Raw genomic sequence first — 25,874 nt, 5'->3', positions numbered from 1 at the left:
TCTGGAGGTTTGAGGGTGAGTATAGTCGGACTGCATGGACTTCAAAGGATGGCAGGAAGAGAGAAGGAATAGGAGTGAGAGGCTTGAAGGAGCATTTGTCTGAGAGAAGAATGCCCACCCCTCCACCATGAGACATATGGTAGCTGCCATATTTATTTCCTTTTAAACTGTTGCCCGACTTTCTTGCTGGTTTTTCTGGTCAGCAGTGTCTGAATCACACACCTGAACCAAGCATATAAATAATCTTTTTCATCATTTTATACATATATATATATATATATATATATATTTTTATACATAGCTTTTAGTTTTAAGCTATATACTTTCTTATTGCCTTCTCATTTATATGTATACTACCACCTACTGGCCACCTTCATTATTGCAACAGCTGTCACATATCTATTAATTTTGGACCATTCCTTTTTTATATCACTATGGCCTATGCATTTTAATTGTATTTATATATGGAGCTCACGTGTGTTTAATAGATATATGTATATATTCATAATCATATGGATATATTGAATTTTCATTCATGCAATCTTAATTTTGTTCTGATGCGCAAACTCTCTTTATCTTATAGTTATATGTATATTTATATCATGCCAATGTACATGTTAGTCTGAGTGAAATCCTTTGTTCTTTTTATAGCACTTTATATGACCTGAGGAAGCGACTTATGTCGTGAAACGCATTGTCAAGGTGCTTATCAAATAAATTATTATATTTTATATTGTCTTCCTTTTCCGTTGCAGGTAAGAATATTTTCTTCTTACCTGGCCATATAGTACATATTGTATACAAAAACGTATTGGACATACATACATCCCATGGGCGCCTCCTTTTGCTTTACTTGATAATCTGTGACCCTAGTGTTCCAGCTAGGGACAGCGTCTCTACTGACTCGTAGAACACTTTTTTCAGGAGCAGCGACCATAAAGGCCGAGTGGGGACGGCACTTCCCCACATGCACTGGAGGGGGTTTCTCTTTACAAACAACCCACAATTGTGAGTATACATTTTTCTAATATAGGCCATATTGAGTGACGTTATCACATGATACTGGGCTCCTGGTGTCCCTGTGTTTTTTGTTGTCTTCAACCAGCCCATGCAAATAATCTGGTCAGACTTTAGAGCATCTGATCTGCATGCTTGTTCAGGGTCTATGGCTAAAAGCATGAGAAGCTGAGGATCAGCAGGTCCCTCAAGAAAAGTGCATTGTTTAAAAGGAAATAAATATGGCAGCCTCCCTGTCCCTCTTACCTCAAGTACCATTTGAGTCTATTATATGAGTTTAGTCATAATCTGCTACCTCTACCATAGTCTAGGGTCAGTTTCTTAGGAGAAGTCAGTTAATGTATCAGTATATTTTCGGGATGTAGGAGGAAATGGGAGCCATTAGGGAAAACCACTCAAACACATGGAGAAGATATAAAATGTATGTCGATAGTGTCCAGGCTGGGAATCTGTAAGCGGAGAATAATAGCCATTACACTACCATGTCGCCCTGTAGGTCTATTTCTCCTACACACTGCTTTAGTGTACAGATGGTCAGGCAGATGCAAATCATTATGACTTGCATGCACATTCTGTACTACAGTAAATGTATGCAGCTTGGAAGTGGGCCAATCAAATGAGCTTCCTGTTGCTTTTGATTGGATCAATTTAAAGCTGCATGCGGTTTACATGAAATTTGCATTTCATTGACCACCTGTACATCAGTGAATATAGTATATCTTGTGCTGGCTAAGAGCATAATTCTCCCGACTCACCCGACCCGTCCGTGACGCTCTTCGTTCACACTTCATTGCTCCTCCTCCCCCACACACATACAGCATCTAGGCTAGTGACTTGTCTGTAAAGCCTTGTCTTAACTCTGTTACCCAAAGGATCGAGGGGGGCCTCTATTGGGGGACAGGTTAAATCAGGTGGAAGAAAGATGGGCTGGGCACATCACACTTAGGGCAGCCGTTACTTATAACATATCCTTTTCTACCTTTAGGGCTCTTCCCCACTAAGACGTTAAGGTCGCATAACGTGCCCCTAACGCAACACATGTGAGCTTTGAAGTTGGACGTTATATAGAGCCGCGTTATGCGTCTCTTGATGCGTCCGTGATACGTACTTTTTGACGCATACTATCGGACGAAAACGGCGCCTGCGGCAAAAGACTGGAGACTACGTGATCGGAACACTCCGCATCACGTGGTCCCGCCAGTGACGTCCGCACAGTGCAGTGAATATTAATTAGCCACGTGGCTACTCACAATACACATCACTGAGCATGTGCAAACAGTCTAACGCGGCGAAAGCCGCATATAACGCACAACATGCTGCACTTTCATTGAATGTGCAGCGTTACACTGTAACGCAACGTGGGCAGTGGGCACTGTGAACAGCCCATTGATTTTTCATTACTGTGAGTTGAGCTGCGTTACAGGCTGCTCTAATGTGTGCCTGTAACGTCCCACTGTGAAAGCAGCCTTACTGTATATCAAATAATGTCTTCTTTGTGAAAATCACAATTACACTCTTCTTATGGTCAGTATACTGGAAGCAACTATCTTGCATAATAATGTAATATCCAGTTCAATCAGAAAGCTTTGCAGTCAGGAAAATACAATTTTACAGACCTGTTCTTAGTACTGCCTTGTAATTTATAGCGTTATTCTAACTCGCTGTATGCAGGCTTTGTATGAAAGTCTATGTCTGATCTCCATTGCAGTTCCCTCTCATTATAATGCATGCATTATGCAATGGACCACTGTGAATCCAGACTAAATATAACACAGAATGTTTATGTTTAGTTGAATGACAATTTCAAGACTTAATTCTAAACAGCAGCTATGACAAATATGCCTTACTGAGCTGGACAATAAGGAGAAGTAATGACAATTTGTACTTTCCAACTAAAACTTTATCAGAGGCCTTACCCACTACCCTGCTTCTCAGCCTGATTTGTTCCAACATGGTGGAAGGCATGTCTTCACTCCCACAGGGCAGGGGAAGGAAACATTTTATGAGGCTTTTCTGCATCCCTTTAGAAGTGAAAATCTGTATTCTGGCATACAGAAGAGCTCCCCCTGGTGGCTGCAGTACTTCTAAAGGGATTACAGGGAAGCACTGGACAGAAAACCCTGACTCATACACGCAGCTCCCTGCCAAACTGCTGACCTGCTCCACAGCTCGTAAGTAACACTTACCGAGCAGGGCTTAGGGCCGGTTTTCCACTACACGCAGATTGGATGCAGAAACACTGACTCCAATGAATGCCTATGGGCCTGTTTCCACTAAACGCGATTTTTCAGATGCAGATTTTCCCATAGGCATTCATTGAAGTCAGTTTTTCTGCATCCATTCTGCATCCAATCTGCGTGTAGTGGAAATAAGCCCGTGAATTGAAGCATATTTGTTCGGTAAATTACCAGACATGCGGAAAATATTTAGTGAATTTGGCAAAAAAAAAAAAAAAAGAGTGTAAAATACCGAATGCGGTATTTTACCAACCAAAATTATTATAACGAACTACCTTTAGTGAATTGAGGCCAATGTCCTAAAAAGTGCTAGTACTACATGTACCTATATGTTTATCTCATTATGTCACATCTTTCCAGGTGAGCTTTGTGTAGCCCTATAGTGAGACTTAAGGTACGTACACACGCACGACAGCAGCCAACGACGGGTCAGTCGGCACCTCCCGCCGGGCGGGTTTTCAGCAGACAGTACAGCGTGTGTACAGTCTGTCGGCGGACTGATAAGGCTGTTTCTGAACGATCTGCCCGGTGGATCGTTCAGGAACAGCCTTATCAGTCCGCCGACAGTGCGTACACACACACTACAGTCTGCTGAAAACCCGCCCGGCGGGAGGTGCCAACGGACCCGTCGTTGGCTGCTGTCGTGCATGTGTACGCACCTTTATAATGATCGACAGACAATTGGCAAGATTTAAAAGAAAATGTACCTATATGTTTATCTCATTATGTCACATCTCTCCAGGTGTGCTTTGCGTAACCCTATAGTGAGACTTATAATGATCGACAGACAATTGGCAATTTAAAAAAAAAAAAAAAAATACAGCAAATTGAGATACTCCAGCCTGTAATTCAGTTTTAACTTGTAGTTTTGGAGCAAAATAAATATGTATTATTTACCCACTCTTAAGTGTTTGTGCTGCTGGTAAGTACATTTTTCCTCACAACTACATATCATGTCTGGGAGCGCTCCTAACTCTGTTTTCTGTTTTTACCATCACTTCTATTGACCCGAGGAAGTGGGAAATTTCCTGTGAAGCACATTATCCATAGTGGTTCAATAAATCTCCCTAACACAGTTGTATATAATTTGTAAAAAGCATTTCTTACCATTTTAAACTGTTTTAATATATTTTATTTTTAAGGGGTAACCTCTTGCTAGCTTCTATTTTTCACATTTCTTTTTGGGAGTCTATTGATTAGTTTGTATGCTCCTCAGGATTTTCATTTGGAAAGCGACCTCACATCTCTGTAGAACATACTACATACCCGAGTGAAGACAGACATTTTTCACAAACACACTGTCATGGTTGCTGGGCTTGCAACCTGGAGACCTCACCTTTGTGAGCATCTCCCTTCGCTGTGAGATATATTCTGGATATCAAGACGCTACACTATATGGGCTCTGGGTATGTCTGCGGAGCTTTTTCTCCTTTTTCTTTCCTTATGGAGGGTACACTTCTGCTTCTAGATCCCTTGCTACACAGCAGAGATTTGTGTGACAAGATGTTGCCTCCCTTACAATCCTGTCAGAAAGGTGCTTAATCTGGATACATTCTTTTTATATTTAAGTCAAGTAAAAGCGATAAAAGAGGGGAATTTGACTGTATAATAGCTGCGGTATTTTATAATGCTTGTAGTTGCACTTTTATTTCGGCTCCTGATAAAAACATAGTTGACTTGAGCTGAAAAACCTAGATGAGTTCTTCCTGAACCAGTGTAATATAACTGTTGTGTGACTATATTTGGGAATGGATGGCTAAATCTGATCCCTTCTGTTGCTGGTTGATAGTAAGAATGTTGCTTCTGAAGTCTTCCAGCAGGCACTAGGTCCAGTGGTTGCTACCACATGACCCAATACATATTAGTTGCCTGATAGGCTGATACTTTGACAGGAAATCAAAAGATTTTTCTACATGCTTGCTTTCACTTTGTAATTTGCACTGGAGAAATAGCAGCCATATGGGTTTATAGGATAAGCTGTGCATAGAGCAGAAACTCATAGCAATCAATCAAGATTCACTTAACTGAAGCCAGACTAGTACAATATGCTTCTGAATGGTTGCTATGGGTTCTGCTTTTTTATACTTGGCTTTTTGGCATATTTTTGTGGAATTAATTTGCAAATGATTTTGCTGCTATAACAAACACTTCTATCTTATAAAAGACGCAAATACACATTATATATATTATACACACACTTATTATCATGTTCTTTTTCTTATATAGAAAAAACATCCAACTTAGAATATTGTACAGTCCTATCGCTACCTGAAAGCTATGTTTGCATTTTTTTATGTAAAAGGATGTTTGCCATCACTTTTAGATATAACTGAAACAGCAGGAAGTTATCAGTTTTTAGCGCAGATCTAAAAATACAAATGGTGCAAACAAGCCTATTGATTAATATGGGCACTGCTTTCCTTTGAAGCAAGCTTATGTGGAAACTTTTTTTTCCTTATACTGTAAACAGGAAGACATGAAACATTAGGAGCCAGACATCTCTGGTTAGCCTACTCTTGGGATTTGTCCAATCCCGCTTCAGTATTTTGTATGTCTACTATATTGGCAACTTCATTCCTCTGCTGTTACAGTGTTAGTTATTGCTCTGGAGTGATATTCATGTATATCATTATACTATTGATCCCTCCATAAACAAACATTGATCTAGCAGTGACTGATTCCTTACCACCTTGCCCATTAGATCTCAAATTGATTTCTGAAGAAACCTGAGAACCAATCAAAGTTGATGGTGTATTGCTTGATGCACTATCGTGCTATGGGATGGTCCTTTACCACACTGCTCCCCGACCTGCTTGTTGGAGATTTGTTAATATGAACAATCAAAGTTTGAACGAGAAACTATCTGATATTGACTAAAAGCTAATCGATCAGGCTTGTTGGGCTGATAGACATCTGGCAGATTCATTTGAAGTGCTCGAATTGGCCAAACTTTAGGAGTCCTTTAATAGGTCCAGTTAAGCACAGAAATATTGGATCAATACAATCATAGAACTCAATAACATTTGTAAAGCACTTTTCTTCCATAGAACTCAAAGTGCATAGACATGTCTCAGACCAAAACATAGTTGCAGGATGGGCTATGTTACAGAGGAAATAGTCAAGTGTTCATAAATGCCAAACGAAATAGGTGGCTTTTCAGTTTGGACCTAAAAGGAACCCAAGGTGAGACACATATGGAGGCTGCCATATTTATTTCCTTTTAAACAATATCAATTGCCTGGCAGTTCTGCTTAAAGAGAACCTGAACTGAGTAAAATGATTTAAAATAAACACATGATGTAGCTGCAAATAAATATTACATATTTACCTCGCCATCAGTTCCTCTCAAAAGCTCACCATTTGCTTCTTACAGTGATCCCTTCCAGTTCTGACAAGATTTTGTCAGAACTGAAATATACTGTTTTAGTTGCTGTCAATTGTATATCAGCTTCTGTCAGTTACAACTGAATGTGCAAGGTAATGTCCATGTTTTCCTATGGCTCAAGTGGGCGATATTACAGTTTAACAGTGTGCTGTCCAGGAAGCTGTTATGGGGTAATGGCCATTTTCAAAATGGAGGACAGAGAATTCCATTGATCACAGTGGAAAAACAGGACGCAGGAGAGGAGAAGGAGACTGATGAGTAAACTACACAGTAGGTAAGTGTGAAGTGTTTATGTCAGTCTCCATATGTCTTTTACCGCAGGCTCCCTTAAATGTTTCCCGGGGTGGAGATGTCCTGATTGTGTGTGTCAAGGAGTTCCAAAATGTAGGGGCAGCATGAGAGAAGGCTCAGGCACCAAAGTTGTTGAGGTGGACCCTGGGAGTGACCACGTTATGGTTGTGGAAGGTGTGATGAATTTCACAAAAAAATCCTTTAGGTATCCAGACCCACAATGTGTACAGATATGAATCTTAATAGGCCAGTCTTGAAGATGATTCTCCATTTTATGGGTGGCCAGTGCAGTGAGTGAATGTTTGGCGTTTTGTGGCAATGGCGAAGTTGCTTAGTTAACAACCCCGCTGCAGAATTCTGCACTAATTTCAGGTGGTGCAGGTCTGTGTTTGGAAAGCATGTATAGAGTATTAGAATAGTCCAGGCGTGATGTGATGAAAGCATGAACTAGTGTTGGAAGATCTGCTGGAGGTATGAGGTGCTTCATTTTAACAGCTGAGATTTGAGTATTACATTTTAATTCCCCATCAATCAGTACAACCAAGCTGTGCACAAAGTCTGAGCTATTCACATCTGAACTCGCTATCTTTAGTGGTGCTGATTTAGACTGGAGTTGCCTTGGCATGCTGTGCTGTATCCTCCACATTGAAGCTCTGTTTACTAGTGGTGTTTGTTGGACTGTGTTGAAGAAAAGCATCACAGAACAGATGTTGAATTTCTGAATTATAGCTGCATTGGGCAGCATAGTTCTTTAGTGTTCTAAAGCATACAGCTCTTATTAAACAAAGTGGAGGAGGACACAAGTTGTGTTATCTACTAAACATGAGTTTTCTTTAACAACCATTGTCTTAACTAGTTTTTTTAAATGTCCCTGAATGTCCTACACTCATAGATAATGTATAGCAGTATGGAGAACATTCAGATGTTTCTGTTTGCATTTTTAGTAAAGCAGAGTGCCTCTTCACTCTGAAAAATGTTTTTATGCATTAAAAAACAATTCATGGCATTGACAATCTAATAATACAATTTTTTTTTCTAGTTCTGCTTCTTTACAAATGTTATTATTGTATTGTTTTGAAAGCAAGGCTTTTTTGTTATTGTGATCGTGAAAGTAGTATGTTAGGCTTTATTATTCAAGGTTTTGCATGTTTTTGAAGAACAAAGAATTCTAATCCATGTACGGAAAAAAATCTCCAAAGTTGTCCCAATTGCAGTAGAAAATTGTGGCTTTTAGCCACTGTCATACATTTACATTTTTAAAAAGTCAGCTTATCACATTGATCTATATTTTACTTTGCTACCTTTTGAGAGCCCCTGTCTTTTCTCTGCATATTCTGTGCATTATATTAGTGTGTTAGCATTAGCCTCATATTGACATCCAGACGTCATATAGGCACGTGTCTACTACTGCTTAGCAAATTTCATACACAGGCAGGATTGCGGGTCGCTAATAAGTCTTTTATTTGGCAGCACTATATGTAATTTGTTATTTGGAAGCGTATGTGTGGCTGCCTACTTAAAACAATTTTACAGCCTCAGTTTTTTTATCTTCCCTTTCATCATCCCCATGCTGTTCATTACTTTAATACACAATCTCCTCGTCACCATAATAACCCCATCATTACAACTACATTAATCTGCCAGTACACAATGTTTATTCATGAGAATGCAATTACCCTGCCAACTGCGCCCTGCAGCTTAAGGATTTACATTGTGGATTGCTACTGTCTTCATATAGAGTCTTCAGAAATGGTAGGATTCTGTCACATTCTAAGAACCCACAAGGAGATGTTTTCCGGGGGAGGGGAGTTGTAAAAGGAGTATGTTTTAATAAATTATAATGATTGTAATCCAGTATAGCAGAATTATAGTATTGTTGGATCAGATTGGTATGAGGTGCCTGAATTACTACAAACTTGCTGAGGATTCATAGGGCAATTTTATTCCTTGTACCCGGTAGGTGTAGGCTGTTTGGGGACCATTTATCATTAGTATGTGTAGTAGTTATTTCTTGAAGGAAACCTGTAGGGCAAAACAGTGCCAAATTTGCATGCTTATCTTAGGAGAGGGAAGCCTATTTCTTCACACAGAAACCGCTGACAAGGGCTTGTCAATGGCTCGGGTATGTGCACTAGCACGGACCTGCTCGAGCTTTGGGGGGAAAAGCCAAGCCCAATCAATCCGTGCTACTTCGCAAGTCATCTGCACAGTAGCACAAACCCAATTGAGGTCAGATTTTTCCATCAAATCTCGAGCAGGTCTGTTCTCCTGCACAGCTACAGTCAATGGTCTCAGCGCTGGAACAGCCTGGCAAAAAAGGATGGGTGAAGCTTAGAATGGGGGAAGCTTCTGGATGACTCAGAGGCTTTTCCCTCCTTAAGGTAATTAACTAAATGTGTGCATCACAAACCTCACAGGTTTGCTATAAGTTGTTTTAAGGCATGTAACAGTTTTCTGGAAAAAAATTTATATTTGCATACTTGTTGCAGGGGTTCATCACTTTCCATCTTCTCTTACAGTGATGTCTGTGCCGGTGTGAACGTCCTCCTCACTCCTACTACATCAATGCAAAATCCCTTTAATCCATGTCAAATGGGGCAGGGTGTCCCTGCACATTCCACTGAAACCTCACCTTCTAGAGACTGACAGTCTATGTAAATGAGCTCATAGTTGCCAGTCTATAGTAGGGGTGTGTGGTTTTAGTGAGGAAAGCAGACACATCCCCTCCCCCCTTCCACCCAGCTACAAATAGAGCTACACTGAGTTTGCAGGGCTGTGCGCATGATTTGCGGGCGGAAGCCTGTCATTGTGGTGGTCCCAGAGACAGGGGGGATTGGTGGCAGGGGGACATAAGTCCCCTGAGCCAGTCCGTTCTTGTACAGCAAGAATGATCACTGTTTTTGTTCAAAAACAGTGATCATCCTAAGATTTAGTACCAATCGTGCTGCAGCACTCCCTCCCGCTTGCTCGTTCCAGCCACTCCCGTCACCGATCATTAGATTAATAAATGGTAACTTTGTTCATCTCCCCTCTAGGTCCCAGTGATCTCTGGCATCAATGAGAAGCCTGGGTCACTTCCGAAGTAACACAGCCACGCATTACTTCCTTTTTGTGTACATATGGTACGCAATAGAAAATAATGTGCAAGGACATCTTGTGGGCAAATAGTAAAATTACACGTACAGGCATTAGGGACTACTTTTTTTTAATATGTATGTCAAGAGGGTATATTATTATTAAATTATGGGCTTGTAATTAGTGATAGATGTAAAACTGAAAAAAAGCAGCTTTATTTACAAATAAAATATTGTCACCATAAATTGTACTGGGAGGTACAGACTAACCAGCAAGCTCATGGTGACCCAGAACTCATTGGAGTGTGTAAGGGACTACAATGGTCCTAAAAGCCCCCTTACTAAGATGTTAAGAAAAACAAAAATTTGCTTTCCTAAAACAGAAAGAATTTGCGATAATTCAGGTTGGAGTGAGCTCGAGATGTCTCCCAGAGCACCACTGCTGAATATATGCAAATTAACCATTGTACCCTTAGAAGCTAAACAGCCAAATTAATCCATGCCATGCACTGATGAGGATCAAACAATCCGAAACAGTCTGTATGCATGTTGGATTAATATGGCTCTGTACAATTTAACAAGCTGACACATCATTGCATTCCAGCGGTTCTGGAGGTGTGTTTAGCTTCTAAGGGTACAATGGTTAATTTGCATATATTCAGCAGTGGTGCTCTGGGAGACATCTCGAGCTCACTCCAACCTGAATTATCGCAAATTCTTTCTGTTTTAGGAAAGCAAATTTTTGTTTTTCTAAATTGTACTGGGGCAGTGATTCCCAAATGGTGTGCCGCGACACATTTATGTTGCGGCAGCCCTGGCTATGTGTCGCCACTCGATGCATCTCCCCACTTTATCCCCTCCTCGCTCCTGAGATCCGCCTCGTCTACAGCAGGGCTTCAAGAAAATGGCCACTGATGTCCAAAAATGCAGACAACGGCATCCATTTTCTAGTAGCCCTGCTCTAACTATACACGTAGCAGAGGCAGGGAAGTATGGAGGGAGACAGCGCTGGAATGCATAGAGCTGGTGAGTGACCGACTGCCAGCACATGCTACTAGGGTCACCTATTCTTAGCTATCTATACTGAGGGCACCTACACCTCACTACCTATGCTGAAGGCACCTACTCTTGGCTGTCTATCCTGAGTGCACCTACACCTCGCTACCTCCCCAGAGGGCATATTCACCTCGCTACCTATCCTGAAGGCACCCACCCCTTTGCTACCTATTCTGAGGGCATCTACTCCTCACTACCTATACTGAGGGCATCTACACTTAGCTATCTATCATGAGGTCACCTATACCTTGCTACTTATCCTGAGGGCACCTACTTCTGGCTACCGATACTGGGGGCACCTACACTTTGCACATACTCCTGGCTATCTATTCTAAAGGGCACCTTTGCCTGGCTACCTATACTAAGGACCTATACCTGGCTACCTACCTACCTACCTATAATGAGCCCGAGGGTGTTTTATTTGGGGGAAGAGGGTTGATGTGTCACAGAGGTCTGAGCGTTTGGTGTGATGTGTCACGACTTAAAAAAGGTTGGGAACCACTGTACAAGGGATATAATTTAAATGTTGCAAAAACCGGGACAAATGGGCAAATAAAATGTGTGGCTTTTATGCACACTGTTTTTGTTTTATTTTAAAACTATAATGGCCAAAAACAGAGAAATAATGATTTTTTTCGATTTTTTTCTTTTTATTTCTATTAAATTCATTTAGAAAAAAAATACTTAGCATAATGTACCACCTAAAGAAAGCATAATTGGTGGCAAAAAAAAAAACAAGGTAGTTCATTTAATTGTGAGAAGTAGTGATAAAGTTATTGGGGAATGAATGGGAGAGGTGCTAAAATGTGAAAATTAATCTCATCCATAAGGTGAAAACAACCCGCGGGCTGATGTGGTTGTCAGTATATTCCGAATATTTTATTTGCTTTACTGCTTTTAGCTATATGTTTGCTAAAATATAACATGTTTTATGCATTTCAGCACACATAATTAATTGTAGAATGAACATAATGGGTATAATCACACAGTGTGATAAATTCTATTTTGAAATACTCATGCTTAATTATTTATGAAGAAGTGTGTAAAATTAAAACTAAGTACAGCATGAGAACTGTTGTTAATCATGGTTTTGAAAAAGTCATGCTTTGATCTCGTTATACTTGCAAGACTTTTATGATATGAGAAGTAAAAAAATATATCTTTTAAATTCTTCTTCTTTTATTGCTGTCTTTTATATGATTGCAGCACCTTATTTGTGCACTGTGGGTATTTTTAAAGAGCAATATAAAAGAATCAAGATATTTTAGGATGGCATATTTTTTTTTTTTACTCAAGAAAGTTGCTTTTATTTAAAGGGGCACTATGGCAAAAAATTGTAAAATTTAAAATATGTGCAAACATAGACAAATAAGAAGTATGTTTTTTCCAGAATAAAATGAGCCATAAATTACCTTTCTCCTATGTTGCTGTCACTTTCAGTAGGTAGTAGAACTCTGACAGAAGCAACAGGTTTTGGACTAGTCCATCTCTTCATGCAACAATTTTTCAAAAGGTCTACCTTGAACAGAATAATATCTTTCTACAGCAAGAAAAACCCAACCAAACAAAAAAGCAAAACTGTCAGCATCAATATACTTATGTGTGTCTGTCTGTTCCATATATTGCATAGTGTAGGGTTTACCCTGTTACATCAGTTCCAGGTTAACCATGTTTAACCATCGCTGTACATAGCTACAGTCTGTAGTTTTTGGCAGTTGCTTAGTATGAAAACCGCTAATTGCATTTTGAGTAGGCATCTGAAGAAAGAAGGTAATCAGCAATACTCCTGTGGGATGCTCTAATCAGACGAAAACTAGATATTCTTTAATATACCAGCTTGCTACTTCTGAAGTAGATTTTTACTCGAAAATTTGCTCTCCCATGTGGATTTCTGAAGATGTGTCTGTGTGTAGTATATCTTCTCAAGAAATTCTGTTTATTTAAGCATTTTATCATTCATCATGTACAGCACATTGCATAAAAGCGAAAATAAATTGAATAAAATATTCACTGAAACAACAACACTTTTTTAGCTGTCAGTATTATATAGTCTCAGACCACAAAGAATGTGAGGTATTTTACATGTTAACAGTTTGCATCCTCACTGCATAAGAATTGCTTTAAATTCAAAAACAACTTAATAAATCAGCATGTATGCAGCTAATTTACATCTTTACAAATGGCTTTGCACCTATCATATGTAAAAAAAAAAAAGAATAATCATCTGAAGTCATCCCTTGTGCTAATGGCATCATCCTGTTGACACCTGATTTTACCGATCATTTAGTGAAATGTCAATTCACTAAGGCTGTTGCCGCATGACAAGCTGAAATTACCAGGCAGTGAGGTAAATTACTGACTGCAGTAAATACCTCAGCACATGTCAGTAACAGTTTTGTGAAACTGAAACCTCTTCTTTGGTTGCTCTCTAACAAGTGTTGTTAGGGCCATGGCCAAGGGCCAAACAGACTCTGTACCTATATGGAATATAAAGCTATAGGAAAGGGGATATGAAACTTCCCAAGTGAGGTAATAGGAGTGTAGGCTGTGGTCACTTACCTCCTAAAGTATGAACAAAAAAATTGTATGGAAACAATAACAGGTTATTGAAGAATCATATCATTCACCTCTTCAGAAATGCCACTATATACAGTATGTGGTAACCACCAGGCACATGTACATGCTCATTCCCCACATCAACCTAGACTTTCTACATTCGGAGGTAAGTGGCTTTAACCTACTCCTATTTCCTCACTTGAGGAACCTCCTATCCTCTTTCCATATATGATTGAATTGATCAGGTGATTTATTTAACAACCACTGTGTGACTGGTTATGACTATGGTCATGTCTCACTTCTGCTCCTTGATTTATTCTACACAAAAATCATAACCAAAACATGATCACATGCTTGCAGAGAGGCTTGAAGTTATTTTTTTTGTTTTTCTTATTAAACTTACTAAAATTACCCAACAAAACAATGCCCTTCATTGAGAACTGTGTCATGTTGTGCAACGCACAAGTTAGCCATTTAATTAAATTCTAATACTACACTGCATACAGTATCTACCTCTCATACCTCTGCTAGGCCACTAACTCTAATGCCTTAGCACATCACCATCTGCCTTTAAATTGTAACCTTCCTCTTTATATACTGTATTTTTTGGACTATAAGACTCACTTTTTCTCCCCCAAAAGTGGGGGAAAAAAGTCACTGCGTCTTATGATCCATACCAAATATTTCAATGGTAAAATGAGTAGCACTCACTCCAAGGGGACAGCGTGTCCAAGCCTCAGCGGACCACCGCATTCCCTGGTCCAAATGAAGGCAGTATACACGATGGAGGCTGGCACTGCAGTAAATAAGCTCTTTTATTGAAAAAACATTAAAATTATGTGGTTAGCAGCACAGAACATGCAGCGGTACACTCACACACATTGATGCACAGTTGCATGAAATGTTAGTCAATGAAGGTGCACATTGGTTATTTGTATCTTTGCATGCATTACATTGCACTCTTCCGCAAATATTGTCATTGTTATATAATATTGTTATGTGTACGTTATAACACAAAGAAATGCAACAGTTTGGTGTGAAACAAGTCTTAAGGTAGCCATACACTGGTCGATTTGCCATCAGATTCTACCAACAGACAGATCCCTATCTGATCGAATCTGATCAGAGAGGGATCGTATGGCTACCTTTACTGCAAACAGATTGTGAACCGATTTCAGCCTGAATCCGATCACAATCTGTTGTGGTGGTGCTGCCGCCGCTCCCCCCACCCGCATACATTACCTGCTCCGCTGGTGCGACTGCCCCCGGTCACCGCTCTTCTTCTCCGTCTCCGCTCTGGTCTGGTCTCCGGCATGCTTCCCTTCTTCCTGTCTGGGGAAAGTTTAAACAGTAGAGCGCCCTCTACTGTTTAAACTTCCTGCCGGGACAGGAAGAAGGGAAGCATGCCGGAGACCAGACCAGAGCGGAGACGGAGAAGAGCGGAGACCCGGGAGTCGCGCCGGCGGAGCAGGTAATGTATGCGGCTCTATTGCGTCGATCGTCGGGCACTCGAACGCCGCTAGCGATGCGCTCTTTACCCGCGGGCGATCGACGGTTATTTTCCGCATGGCGCGATCGATAGGATCGGAGGGAATGGATCGAAATTCGGCGTGTAGCGTGAACGATTGGCAGCAGATTCGATCCAGTGATCGAATCTGCTGTCGAAACGGGCGCAAATCGGGCCAGTGTATGGCCACCTTTTAGTGTTAAGAGATTAACAATATTGTTCATTCAATTTTAATGTGTATAGATGCATACTGTACAATGTTCACATCCCTTTGAAAGAATTTAGTGAGAACTCCATAAATGAGATGTTTATTCAGGAATATATTACTTTTTTTTTTTTGCTTTATTGGCTGTATTATGCTAATTATTCAAGTTAATGCAACTACATTAAGCAACAGTTTCTAGAGAAACACACCAATAAGGCAGAAAACATGGAAAATTAGAGTAGTTATTCATTTTGGGGGGATTCAGCAACACTGAACCCATCCTACATGTCCTACAAAATGGTACCAGTGCAAAGCCAGCACTTTAATATTTCTTTTCTTTAATATTTCTTATTAAAGAATGCATCTTCAATTAACCTATAGAAATGATAGATGCTGAAAGTAGAAAGCGTGTTGAACATGCTTTTGCGGTCAAGTGCCACATGGAGGAATTTGCAGGCACTTCTGCAGCAAGTATTCATATTTTCAGAGAAACATTAACATCATCACTGCGGAAGTGATTTATTCATTCATGTGCATTTAGGATTTTTTTTCCATCAAAACTAGCATAGGAATATTGTTATACTGTACCAGATTTCATACTTTGCATGATCATTTTTTCCATACTAACGAGAATCTGTACTGTCCGATTTGCGCAATAAAAAACATACAAATCGAGTCACTGTGATCTCCTGGATCCCTCTTTGCCATTTCCACTGCTCCCTGCCGCGATCCTGGCTTTTAACCGCCAGTTTTAGGCAGTGTTTACAAACAAAAATCATGGCTGCTAACCAGGAAGTGATGTTCATATATATATGTATGTATATATATATGTATGTGTATAGTCAAGAAAAAGGCCCCTGTGTATATATATATATATATATATATATATATATATATATATATATATACATATATATATATATATATATATATATATATATATATATATATATATATATATATATATACAGGGATGGCGCTACAATAGAGGCAAAGGGCCCCCGATCTCTGCACCGGCCTTGTGCTTCCAACCCTGCTAAATTATGCCTGCTCCCCCCGCTCTCACTGCTCCCCGGGTCCCTTGTGTGAAGCTGCAACAGTAATTAACCTATCCTGGCAGGCGGCGGTGGCTACACAGTCCAGGGCACTCTCTCCACGCAGTTCTTCTCCTCCTCTATGTCTCGGCGCATGTTTACACATAACATATATGTGTATATATATATATATATATATATATATCATGTTACAGTACACTACAAGTTCTTATTACATAGTGAATAATCTGCACTCCAGTCTGGGATTCGCACAGTTTATCAGCATGAGACAGGCAGTTCCCTCCCCCCTCAGCCTCACAAACTGCATCAGACAAGCTGAAACAGAGCAGAGACGCTGAGCCTGCAGGGGGCGTGCATAACTTGTATTCATTACAACAGAGGCAGCCCATTCCTCCCTGGGTTGACAAAGCTTGACAAAGAAAAGAAGATTAGATATACACAACCTGGCCTTTGAGTGAAGTCATTGTTGACCTCTAGGCTACTTGGAAACTGACCAGTGTGTTTTCAGCCCCTATAACACACTGAAGTGCATTGACAGCAATTTTGACATCACTGTAGAAAATTTAGAAGACGGTGTCAGACATTTATGAGCTTTAGCCCAGCGGATGATAAGACACTGGGAACATCTTAATGATATTATTTAATTGTACGCCAAACAAACACAAAAAAAACACTTAGTGTAGGCAACAAAATATGTACATGTCATGTACATGAATATGATGTAATTGAATATATACTCAAATAGTATACGAAATGCATTCTGCCTTTTTTTTTTGGCTTTGGAATTACACTGTTATGTTGTAGAGGGTTTTATTTATTGGAGGTAGTAAATGCCATAAAATGGTATGTTCCCTAAATTTTGTTTATGTGTTTATGTTTTTTAGGCAAATATGTATACCAGCCTATGACACCAGTAGAGCAACTACCAAGCACAGAAATTCCAGTGGAACCACAGGAACAAACCAACACAATCCAGATTTCTGTCTCGCTGGCCGAGCAGTTTCTCAAGGTAGCTTCTACCTTCCAGCCTCCATTCATTCCAGAATCTCCCCGCTACTGTACCATTTCTGACCTCTTCCTGGATAATTATCAGGTAAAGTGTATCAATGGGAAGATGTGCTATGTGCAACGACAACAGCCACCACCACCTCCTCCTGCACAACCATGTGTCAGGTCAAGGCCTGAAAGAGAATTTCTACAGGAAGTTTACACACCCAAAGACACCACAGATGGACCAAAAATAGATCATTGCTCTTCACCTTCCAACTCAGAAGACTCTGGAATCAATGCAGTAGGAATCCCATACTTAGAGTCCTGTGATGAAGACACAGAGGAAGGGGCAGAACTCAGTTCAGAAGAGGACTGCAGTCCAGATGGTTGCTGGGAACATGAGCCTTCTCCACTGGTATCTCCTTCCAAGACTGACCTGGAGATCATAGAAACTATAGAGACCACAGTTTAATTTTTATGGAAGGATAACAGAGGTCATTTATTAAATATAGGTAGTGATGACCTTTCAAGGGACATAGCAATACAATCATATTGCACATTTACCTACTAATATCGCTAAGTCACCAAGAATGTGTAATCAGTTTATGGGTCAGCTGCACCCTGGATAATTGAAAGATAATTGAAGGCTACAGGCAGCTACCAGTCTTCAGCTCCTTCTCTTACATAAGAATCAATTTTATATTCATTAATGCTTATTCCATTGGTTTGACCCAGTTGCTAGCGTGGTCAGTGTATTCGGAACATTTAATATGGAAGATAAACTGCATAATGATAAGACACCCCTGTGAGATGCCTGGGGAAATGTTGGCTACATTATTAATTTCTCTCAACAGGTTATCGAAGCAGTCGCAGCATGTAACCTACAGAACCATCGAAATCGCTATATGTGCTGGTCACAACACGGGGCCTTTTTCTTGACTATGCTGCAATGAATATAAAATACTTATGTACAGCAGCGTTGTATTATTCAAAGATCTGGTGAGCTTTGAAGAAACTATCATTTAGTATCAGATGTCTCACATTCCTGAAGTATCATCAGCTCACCAGATAACAATAATTGACAAGCTATATGGTCCAATATTGACTAGTTCTACTCAGATGCCTAGAGGGCACTGCTTTGTACATACAGTGCTTGTCACGAAACAATCACAGAAACTAAGTAAATCACAAGTCTTGTACGGAAGAGTGTGATAGGAGAATTACGGTATATTAGTGTTTTAGTTCTACACTAGGCACTAAAAATCCTCATTATTCGTGATTCCGTCTCTTTTTTTATTTGGAGCCTTGAGCATATTGCTCAGCACAGAGAGGCTCACAGCATTGAGTGTGTCTCTGATCTTTACAGATCAGAGATGTCCATGCTTATAAAAGTCTGTAGAACAGTGGTTCTAAGGGGTATTCATATTTATATCAGTAACTAGCTCACTATGTAAAGTGACCAGTTGTAGCAGTTGTGATCACTGCAACTGTCATTCCTACCACATGTTGTAATTTATTTTAATTTAATCAAGACCCGCTCTCTTTATTGTTGATGGTGCTGGAGAAATTTACAAATAATATGATACTAACTTAGCACAGAGGTGTATCTGCCTCTAGGTTGATGTCCTTATCAAATATTATCATGTTAAACAATGTTCATTTTATTGGAACTACAGTGGGATTAATTACTAAGAGTGAAGTGTTTTGTTTCATGAAACCAAGCACATTAACGGCGCTAAACTTTTATCGTATTACTAAACTTCATGTCCTCAGCGTTATCTGGATATTTTTTTTTCTTTTGAGAAAAGGACTGACAAACCTTGAAAAGGGGAGTGTTTATGTTTAAATTATTTTAGTTTGCTACTCAATGAATAGGGTTGATACACAGAACCTCTCATGCATTATCTCCCTTCAATATTAACTCACAATTTATCAATTCTTATCTGCTGGCATAACAAAAGTTGGTGTCAGATTGCTTCAGTGATGCTCGGATAGTACTTTTTAAAATCCGAATTGACCTCAATATCCGAATCCGGCCCTTTAGATATCTGCGTGAACGCGGATATCCGGTCGCATTATCCGCAGATATCTGGCCTATTCGGATATCTGGATAGAAAAACCGGAAGTGCCCTTTAAATAGCTTTAAAGGGGTTTTGAGGGTAAATGAGGCATGTATCATTATTATTTTGCAAAGGGAAACACTAATTGATGATGTGGGGACTTCGAAACCCCCCCCCCCCCCCCCCCAAAAAAAAATGACTGTCAATTAACATTAGGCCTAGATTCCAGACAGCGGTCGTGCAGCCCACATTGTGTCCAAAGTCCAATCGCACAACTGGGACATGACAGTTTTCAGTCAAGACACTTCCAAAAATTGATGCTGCAAATTTTGTTTTGGGTTAAATATAGGTGGTATCAGTGGCCTGTGGCAGCAGGAGCAGGGCAATGCAGCAGCAGCCGGTGTAACGTGTGCCAGCCAGGAGCATGACGGACGTGGTACGTGGCACTTGCCAAGTGTCACGTGACAAGTGCAGAGTGACAGACAGCAGAGGAGAAGACACTAACTGGTGCACACTAACACATTAATGAATTAACAATAGTGGAGTGATAGTGAAGGGGTTAATCACTGAGCTTATCACTGTGTACAGCCCTTGGCCCAGCAGCAGCACTGCAGCTGTACAGCACACACTAACTGTCACACTATGAGACATCAGTCAAGCTAATTAAAGATTACTATAGAGTAGTGAAGGGGTTAATCAATGAACAGCTTTAGGTTTATAACTGTGTACAGGCAGCCCTTGCTAGGCCACCAGCACTACAGCATGTCTCTCAGGAAGCATTCAGCAAGCCATAACGATATGTCTCATCATGGCAGCCCTCCTTATTATACAAGGGGGGCTGGCCAGTGTTCCTTTCTGTGATTGGGTGCCAGGGCTTAGGCTAGGAGTCCTCTGATTGGCTCAATGAGGTCAGGTGGGGCTGGCCAGGGTTCCCCTCTGTGATTGGTTGCTAGGGCTTCTGCTGGGAGCCCTCTGATTGGCTCCAGGACGTCATCACCTTAGTTACAGTATTTCGGATCCGGATATCCGGGTCATGCGTCAAACTATCCGCAGATAGCTATCCGGATATCTATAGCTATCCGGGATCCGGAGTCTGACCCGGATAGCGTAAAAAATGCTCGGATATCCGGGTTACTCGGATATCCGGAATCTAGATGAGCATCACTGGATTGCTTCACAAGCCTACAAAATCATATACAGGTCTCTAGATTTTACATGACTTTTGTATGGCTCTGATCCAGTTCTGTATCATAATGAAGAAGAAACAAAGTTTTGAAATCTTGCAAAGAAATCTTGCACAGTTAAAGGTATTTCTTAAACAACTTTTCTTTTTAGGTCTACGGATTCTCTCCACGACTTATGCTGGGAACACACGTTACGTTTTTCCGTTCGATAGATGCATTCGATTGATAAATTCCGCCATGTCCAATATTCATCTCGATCGTTTTACCGCTCGAATCCTCATGAAAGTGAATGGAAAAATATAAGAAAAACGAGTGGAAGATAAGAGAATTGAGTGGGGAATCGAGCGGAAAAAACGATCGAGTGGAGAATAGAATGGGAAAAACATATTGTGTGTTCCTAGCATAACATCGGACCACATACAACTTCTTATCTTCCCTAACATGTTTATCTCTCTTTTTAGTATATTCAAAAAAGATCAGTTACATTTATGTAAAAGTGAAACAGAGTTTCTGTACAGGTTGAGGTGGTAAGTTAAATTACATTTGCTGTAAGTATTACGAGGAGACACTTTTTTGAGACACATCTTACATTAAGTAGTAGTTAGAGAAGTGGTTGCTGGACAGTGAAGATCATGCTGTTAATTTGCTGAAATGCCATAATTGACACAATTGAAAATTAAATCTGCAGTGAATCCAGAAAGTATTGAGACCCATTAAAGACATATTGTCATGTTGCAACCTCATGTTAAACGCTTTGAAAACAATTTCTCCTTATCTAGCAATCCACAGTACTTTATTATGTAATTGATTTAAAATCAAAAAATGGGAATCTCACATTGACACAAGTATTGAGACACTTTACTTGCTATACAGTTGAAGCATGTTTGGCAGTAATTACAGTACTCTTTAGTGTGATATGACAAGCTTCACACACCTGCATTTGTAGCATCCCTACCATTATTCTCTGCAGATCCTATAAAGCTAGATCATATTAAATGGGGATCATCACTGGACAACTATTTCAGCCAATTCATCTCTAGCCATTCCAGTTCAATACTTGGCCACTCTCGTACACACGCCGTACTAAAGGCAACGACGGGTCCATCGTCACCTACCGCTGGGCGGGTTTTCAGCAGACAGTACAGTGTGTGTACAGTCTGTCGGCGGACTGATAAGGCTGTTTCTGAACGATCCGCCGGGACACTCATAGAATATTCCCTCAGCAATTCCTGTGTCTTTACTGTGTGCTTAAGGTCATGATCTTATTGAAAAATGACACTTTGGTTCATTCTAAGGTTAAAGGACTTCCGAGGCCAAATGTTTAAAAAAACATAAAAAAAGTTATATACCTTTGTAACTTTGTAGGACACAGAGGACGCCGTCTGCGCCCTCCGTGCCGTTCCGCCGGGTCCCCGCCGCTCATAGCCCCCCCCCGGGCAACAGGATGCGTGGATCGGAGGGCTGGCCCTGGAGCTGCGCAGCCGCACTAGCGGCAATGCGTAGTGCGCAGCCGTGGCCAGGGCCGGCGGCCATCTTGATACAGGCAGAGAGCCCGACCCTGCCCGTGGGGTCGGGAGCCATCCGGGGGGGCTATGAGCGGCGGGGACCCGGCGGAACGGCACGGAGGGCGCGGACGGCGTCCTCCGTGTCCTACAAAGTTACACAGGTATATAACTTTTTAATGTTTTTTTTAAACATTTGGCTTCGGAAGTCCTTTAAGATTAGTCTAGATATGGAGATTATCAATATCCATATTCCTGGCTCAGTTTATTGACCCTGATTAGTATACAAATCTTTTCAAACTAAATAAAAAAATAAAAACACAATGTGATGCTGTCAGCACCAGGCTTTTTTGAATGGTAATGTGTGGGTCATGATGTTAGAATTGAGGCCAAACTGTGCAATCCTGGCTTCATCGGATTCTTGTTTTCGACACAGAGATTCCTTTAGGTGCTTTTTGCAAACACCAAGCAGGCTTTCAGGTGTTTTACTGAGGGGAGGCTTCCTGCTAACCTCTCTTCTATAAATCCCTGATGGAGTCTTGCAGTGGTGGGTGTCCTTTTGAAAGTCTCTCCCCTCTCAGCATAGTTTTCTTTCAGCTCAGCCAGAATGACCATCGCATTCTATCTCATATACAGGTGTCTCATGTACCAAAGCCATTCTCCTCAGCTTCTCAGTTTGGTTTGGCCGGTCTGGTGTATGAAGATTTGTGTCTCTTCCAGACTTCAGGAATAGGAATCAGTGGCAGAATTTGAAATGTAAGGCAGAATACATTAAAGGATACTTAAGGTGACATGATGAGATAGACATGTGTATGTACAGTATTCCTTTTGTTCTTTCTCTGCCTGAAAGAGTTAAACATCAGGTATGTAAGTGGCAGTTCCTGTCAGGACTGGGTCAGACTACAGTGTGACCCTTACTGATGAGAATTTACAACTATAAAACACTTTCCTAGCAGAAAATGGCTTCTGAGAGCAGGATCGAGATAAAAAGAGTCAATAGTTCATAGATTTTAGCTCTGGTATACTTCAAAGAATGTGTCATTGAGCAAAAACAATAAAACAGTAAAAACATAAAAAAGTACATTTAAATATATATAAAAAAAGCTGTGGAATATTTCAAAAACTAATTTTTAGGAGGAGGATAGATACAATTGTTTATTTTCACCTCGAGTGTCCTTTAAAGTCAACAAAGAAAGGGAAATCGGATGATTGTTAAAATTTCGCCTTACACATTGACTTTCATTAATTCTGCCTGAAATTCTTAATTACACCATTCATTCATATTTAACAATCATGAAAATCATTGTGCACATAAAAGAATTTATATAGCCTTCCCTCACCTCACATGTTCTAACCTTTAAAAAAATAACTGAACCAGATTTTCATCCTTATAGTACCGCTTTCAGAAGCATAGCTGAAGCTGAATTGACTATCATGTCAGCGCCATCCAAGTGAATAAACTTGCTTCAATGCAATGCTGTCTCTAAGCTCTGCAAGCAATTTATTTGCCTTTTTTTTTTTGCATTGATACATATAACCAAATGGGATCCCTTTGCTAATCATACCCAATCAATACAATTTACAATAGAATAACATCTCAGTAATGATTACCAGAAAGAGATGCACCAGAGGCAAATTTCAAGTGGCATACAAGTGTAGTAAAGGTGCCGAAAACTCTTGTATGTAACATTTCCATTTTGAAAGCTTTTGAAAAAATGGTTAAAGGACGGAAGGCAAGTTGTATAAAAACAAAAACACGTCTTACCCGGGGCTTCCTCCAGCCCCTGGCAGCCGATATGCCCCTCGCCTCAGCTCGGCTTCCATCCACTGGCCCAGGGTCCCCTCCATGGTAGATACTGACGCGCATCTACTGCACGGGAGCCTCTCTTGGTCTCTCTGATGTCATCTGGAGTGTTGTGCGCAGGCGCAGTACACTCCAGATGATGTCAGCGTGATTGACAGCGGCGCTCACGCAGGCGCAGTAGAGGATGACCTGGCGAGGTCGTCTTCTACACCGGAGGGGACCCCGGGCCACCGGCTGGGAACGGAGCTGCGGCAAGGGCACAGGCTTGCTTACAGGGGCTGGAGGAAGCCCCAGGTAAGTAGAATTTTGTTTTTTAAGTACCCCGGACCACTCCTTTAAAGTTGCTAAAATTCTGTTTCTAGTTTCTCATTATAGGGTACTTGCTTGATGAGGACAAAATTGAATTTAAATGAGTTTAGCTTGAGAGGTTGCAACAGAACAAAAATTAAGAGAAAAAAAATGAGAGAATTTAGTTACGGTAAAAATTCAGAAACAACAGTCTGCATAAATGTAAACGTTTCTTTAAATTGACATATACTTGGTGCTTAAATCAAGTTCTAACCTTTTAAAAAGGAACTGAACCTGATTTTCATCCTGATCGTACTGCTTTCAGTAGCCTAGCTGAAGCTGAGTTGACTGTCCTGTCAGTGCTGTCCAAGTGAATAAACTTGGCACCAGCTATCTCTCTTTGCCCTTACTTTACAGATACTGAATGGAGGAGAAACCAGAGTCAATTATGATGAAATTAGGTTATTCTGACCTTTAAAGAAGCACATCTTCAAAGGGAAAATGGCAAACCATAGGTGGTCAAATCATAATTGAGCAAGGAATATGCAGTATTAAACCTTTCACATCTGTCCTATGAGCGCCAGACAGCTCCATCTCTTCATTTCTTGCTGACTGCAGGGTAGAATGCCTGCAGTGCTACTATTAATATTTAACAATATTAGTAAGTCTATAGAAAACAAGCTTGTTTTGGAGTTTAGGTGAAATGATGGTGGGTGCATGTCAGGGATGGATATGGCTTCTGTGTGAGCTAGCTTTAGTTTGTGAATATGTTAGAGAGGTCTTGTTAATGTGAATGTGGCTCACCTTAAGAAGTAGAGAAGTGTTACACTGAATTGTTTGATAACCTATTTTAATAATAACAGAAAGTGCCCAGCAGCTCAGATATAGGTCTTTAAAAATACATTATTTCCTTGGTATAAAATAAAATTATTTTCCTTTCTATAGGGAGAAGACATCATAGATCCAGAGTAAGAGGAAGGGTACTCAGGGGTTTAACCTTGCAGTGGGTCACTGCTTATATACTTGGTGGTGAGGCTACACAGTAGCTAGTCTTGCTCACTCAGCAGTGATGGCTGTTGTCTCTAATGGGTCTGTACTGAGCCCCATAGAGCTCCCATTGTCAGATTAGAGGCTAACTATTGACTGAACTACCCCTTCACACAGACGCCTGGCATTTGTATTGGTGCGGAGGTCAAGTAATAAACATGGAGCTGTGAAGTGTGGGCTGGGGCATGACATGGGGTGGGAGGGGGGGTTGGCAGTGCTGGGCCGTAATTACGCATCGTAATTCAATGTAAATTTACGCGTAACTTACGGTCTTACGCGTAATTATTTCCGCGTAAGCAGTAAAGTGGTATCGTAATTACACTGTCTACCGTAATTGCTAGGTATGCGTAATTTTACGAACACTTACGCGTAATTGTACGCGTAATTACTAACGTAAAAACTCCCCTTTTCTAAGAGTTGCCAATCAGTCAACATCCTAAGCAACCAATAGTATCTTCTCCCGCCCTTCAGTATAAGCGTACGTTTTGACGCATACGAATGATATGTACGCAATAACTGTCACATTAACGGCTATTGCGTACATATCGTCCGTATGCGTCAAAAAATACGCATTAATGGGTATTACTGCACTACGCGTATCATCGTAGTGTAAGCG

At 40.6% G+C, this 25,874-nt stretch overlaps 1 protein-coding gene across 3 annotated transcripts in view; it reads left to right on the top strand.

Annotated features, from left to right (window-relative positions):
• The window catches only part of C7H3orf70 (chromosome 7 C3orf70 homolog), a 188,052-nt gene extending 168,508 nt beyond the window's left edge, over nucleotides 1-19,544 (top strand). For all 3 annotated transcript variants that reach the window (XM_068245066.1, XM_068245067.1, XM_068245068.1), the window contains exon 3: nucleotides 17,268-19,544. In XM_068245066.1, coding sequence (XP_068101167.1) covers nucleotides 17,268-17,845 — 578 coding nt within the window. In that variant the 3' untranslated portion in view covers nucleotides 17,846-19,544. The remainder of the gene's footprint in view (nucleotides 1-17,267) is intronic.
• Nucleotides 19,545-25,874: the final 6,330 nt, after the last annotated feature.

Source organism: Hyperolius riggenbachi, chromosome 7, assembly GCF_040937935.1.
Source record: "Hyperolius riggenbachi isolate aHypRig1 chromosome 7, aHypRig1.pri, whole genome shotgun sequence".
NCBI classification, from domain to species: Eukaryota; Metazoa; Chordata; class Amphibia; order Anura; family Hyperoliidae; genus Hyperolius; species Hyperolius riggenbachi.
Note: the sequence above shows the minus strand (reverse complement) of the source record. Positions and strands in the feature narration are given on the sequence as shown.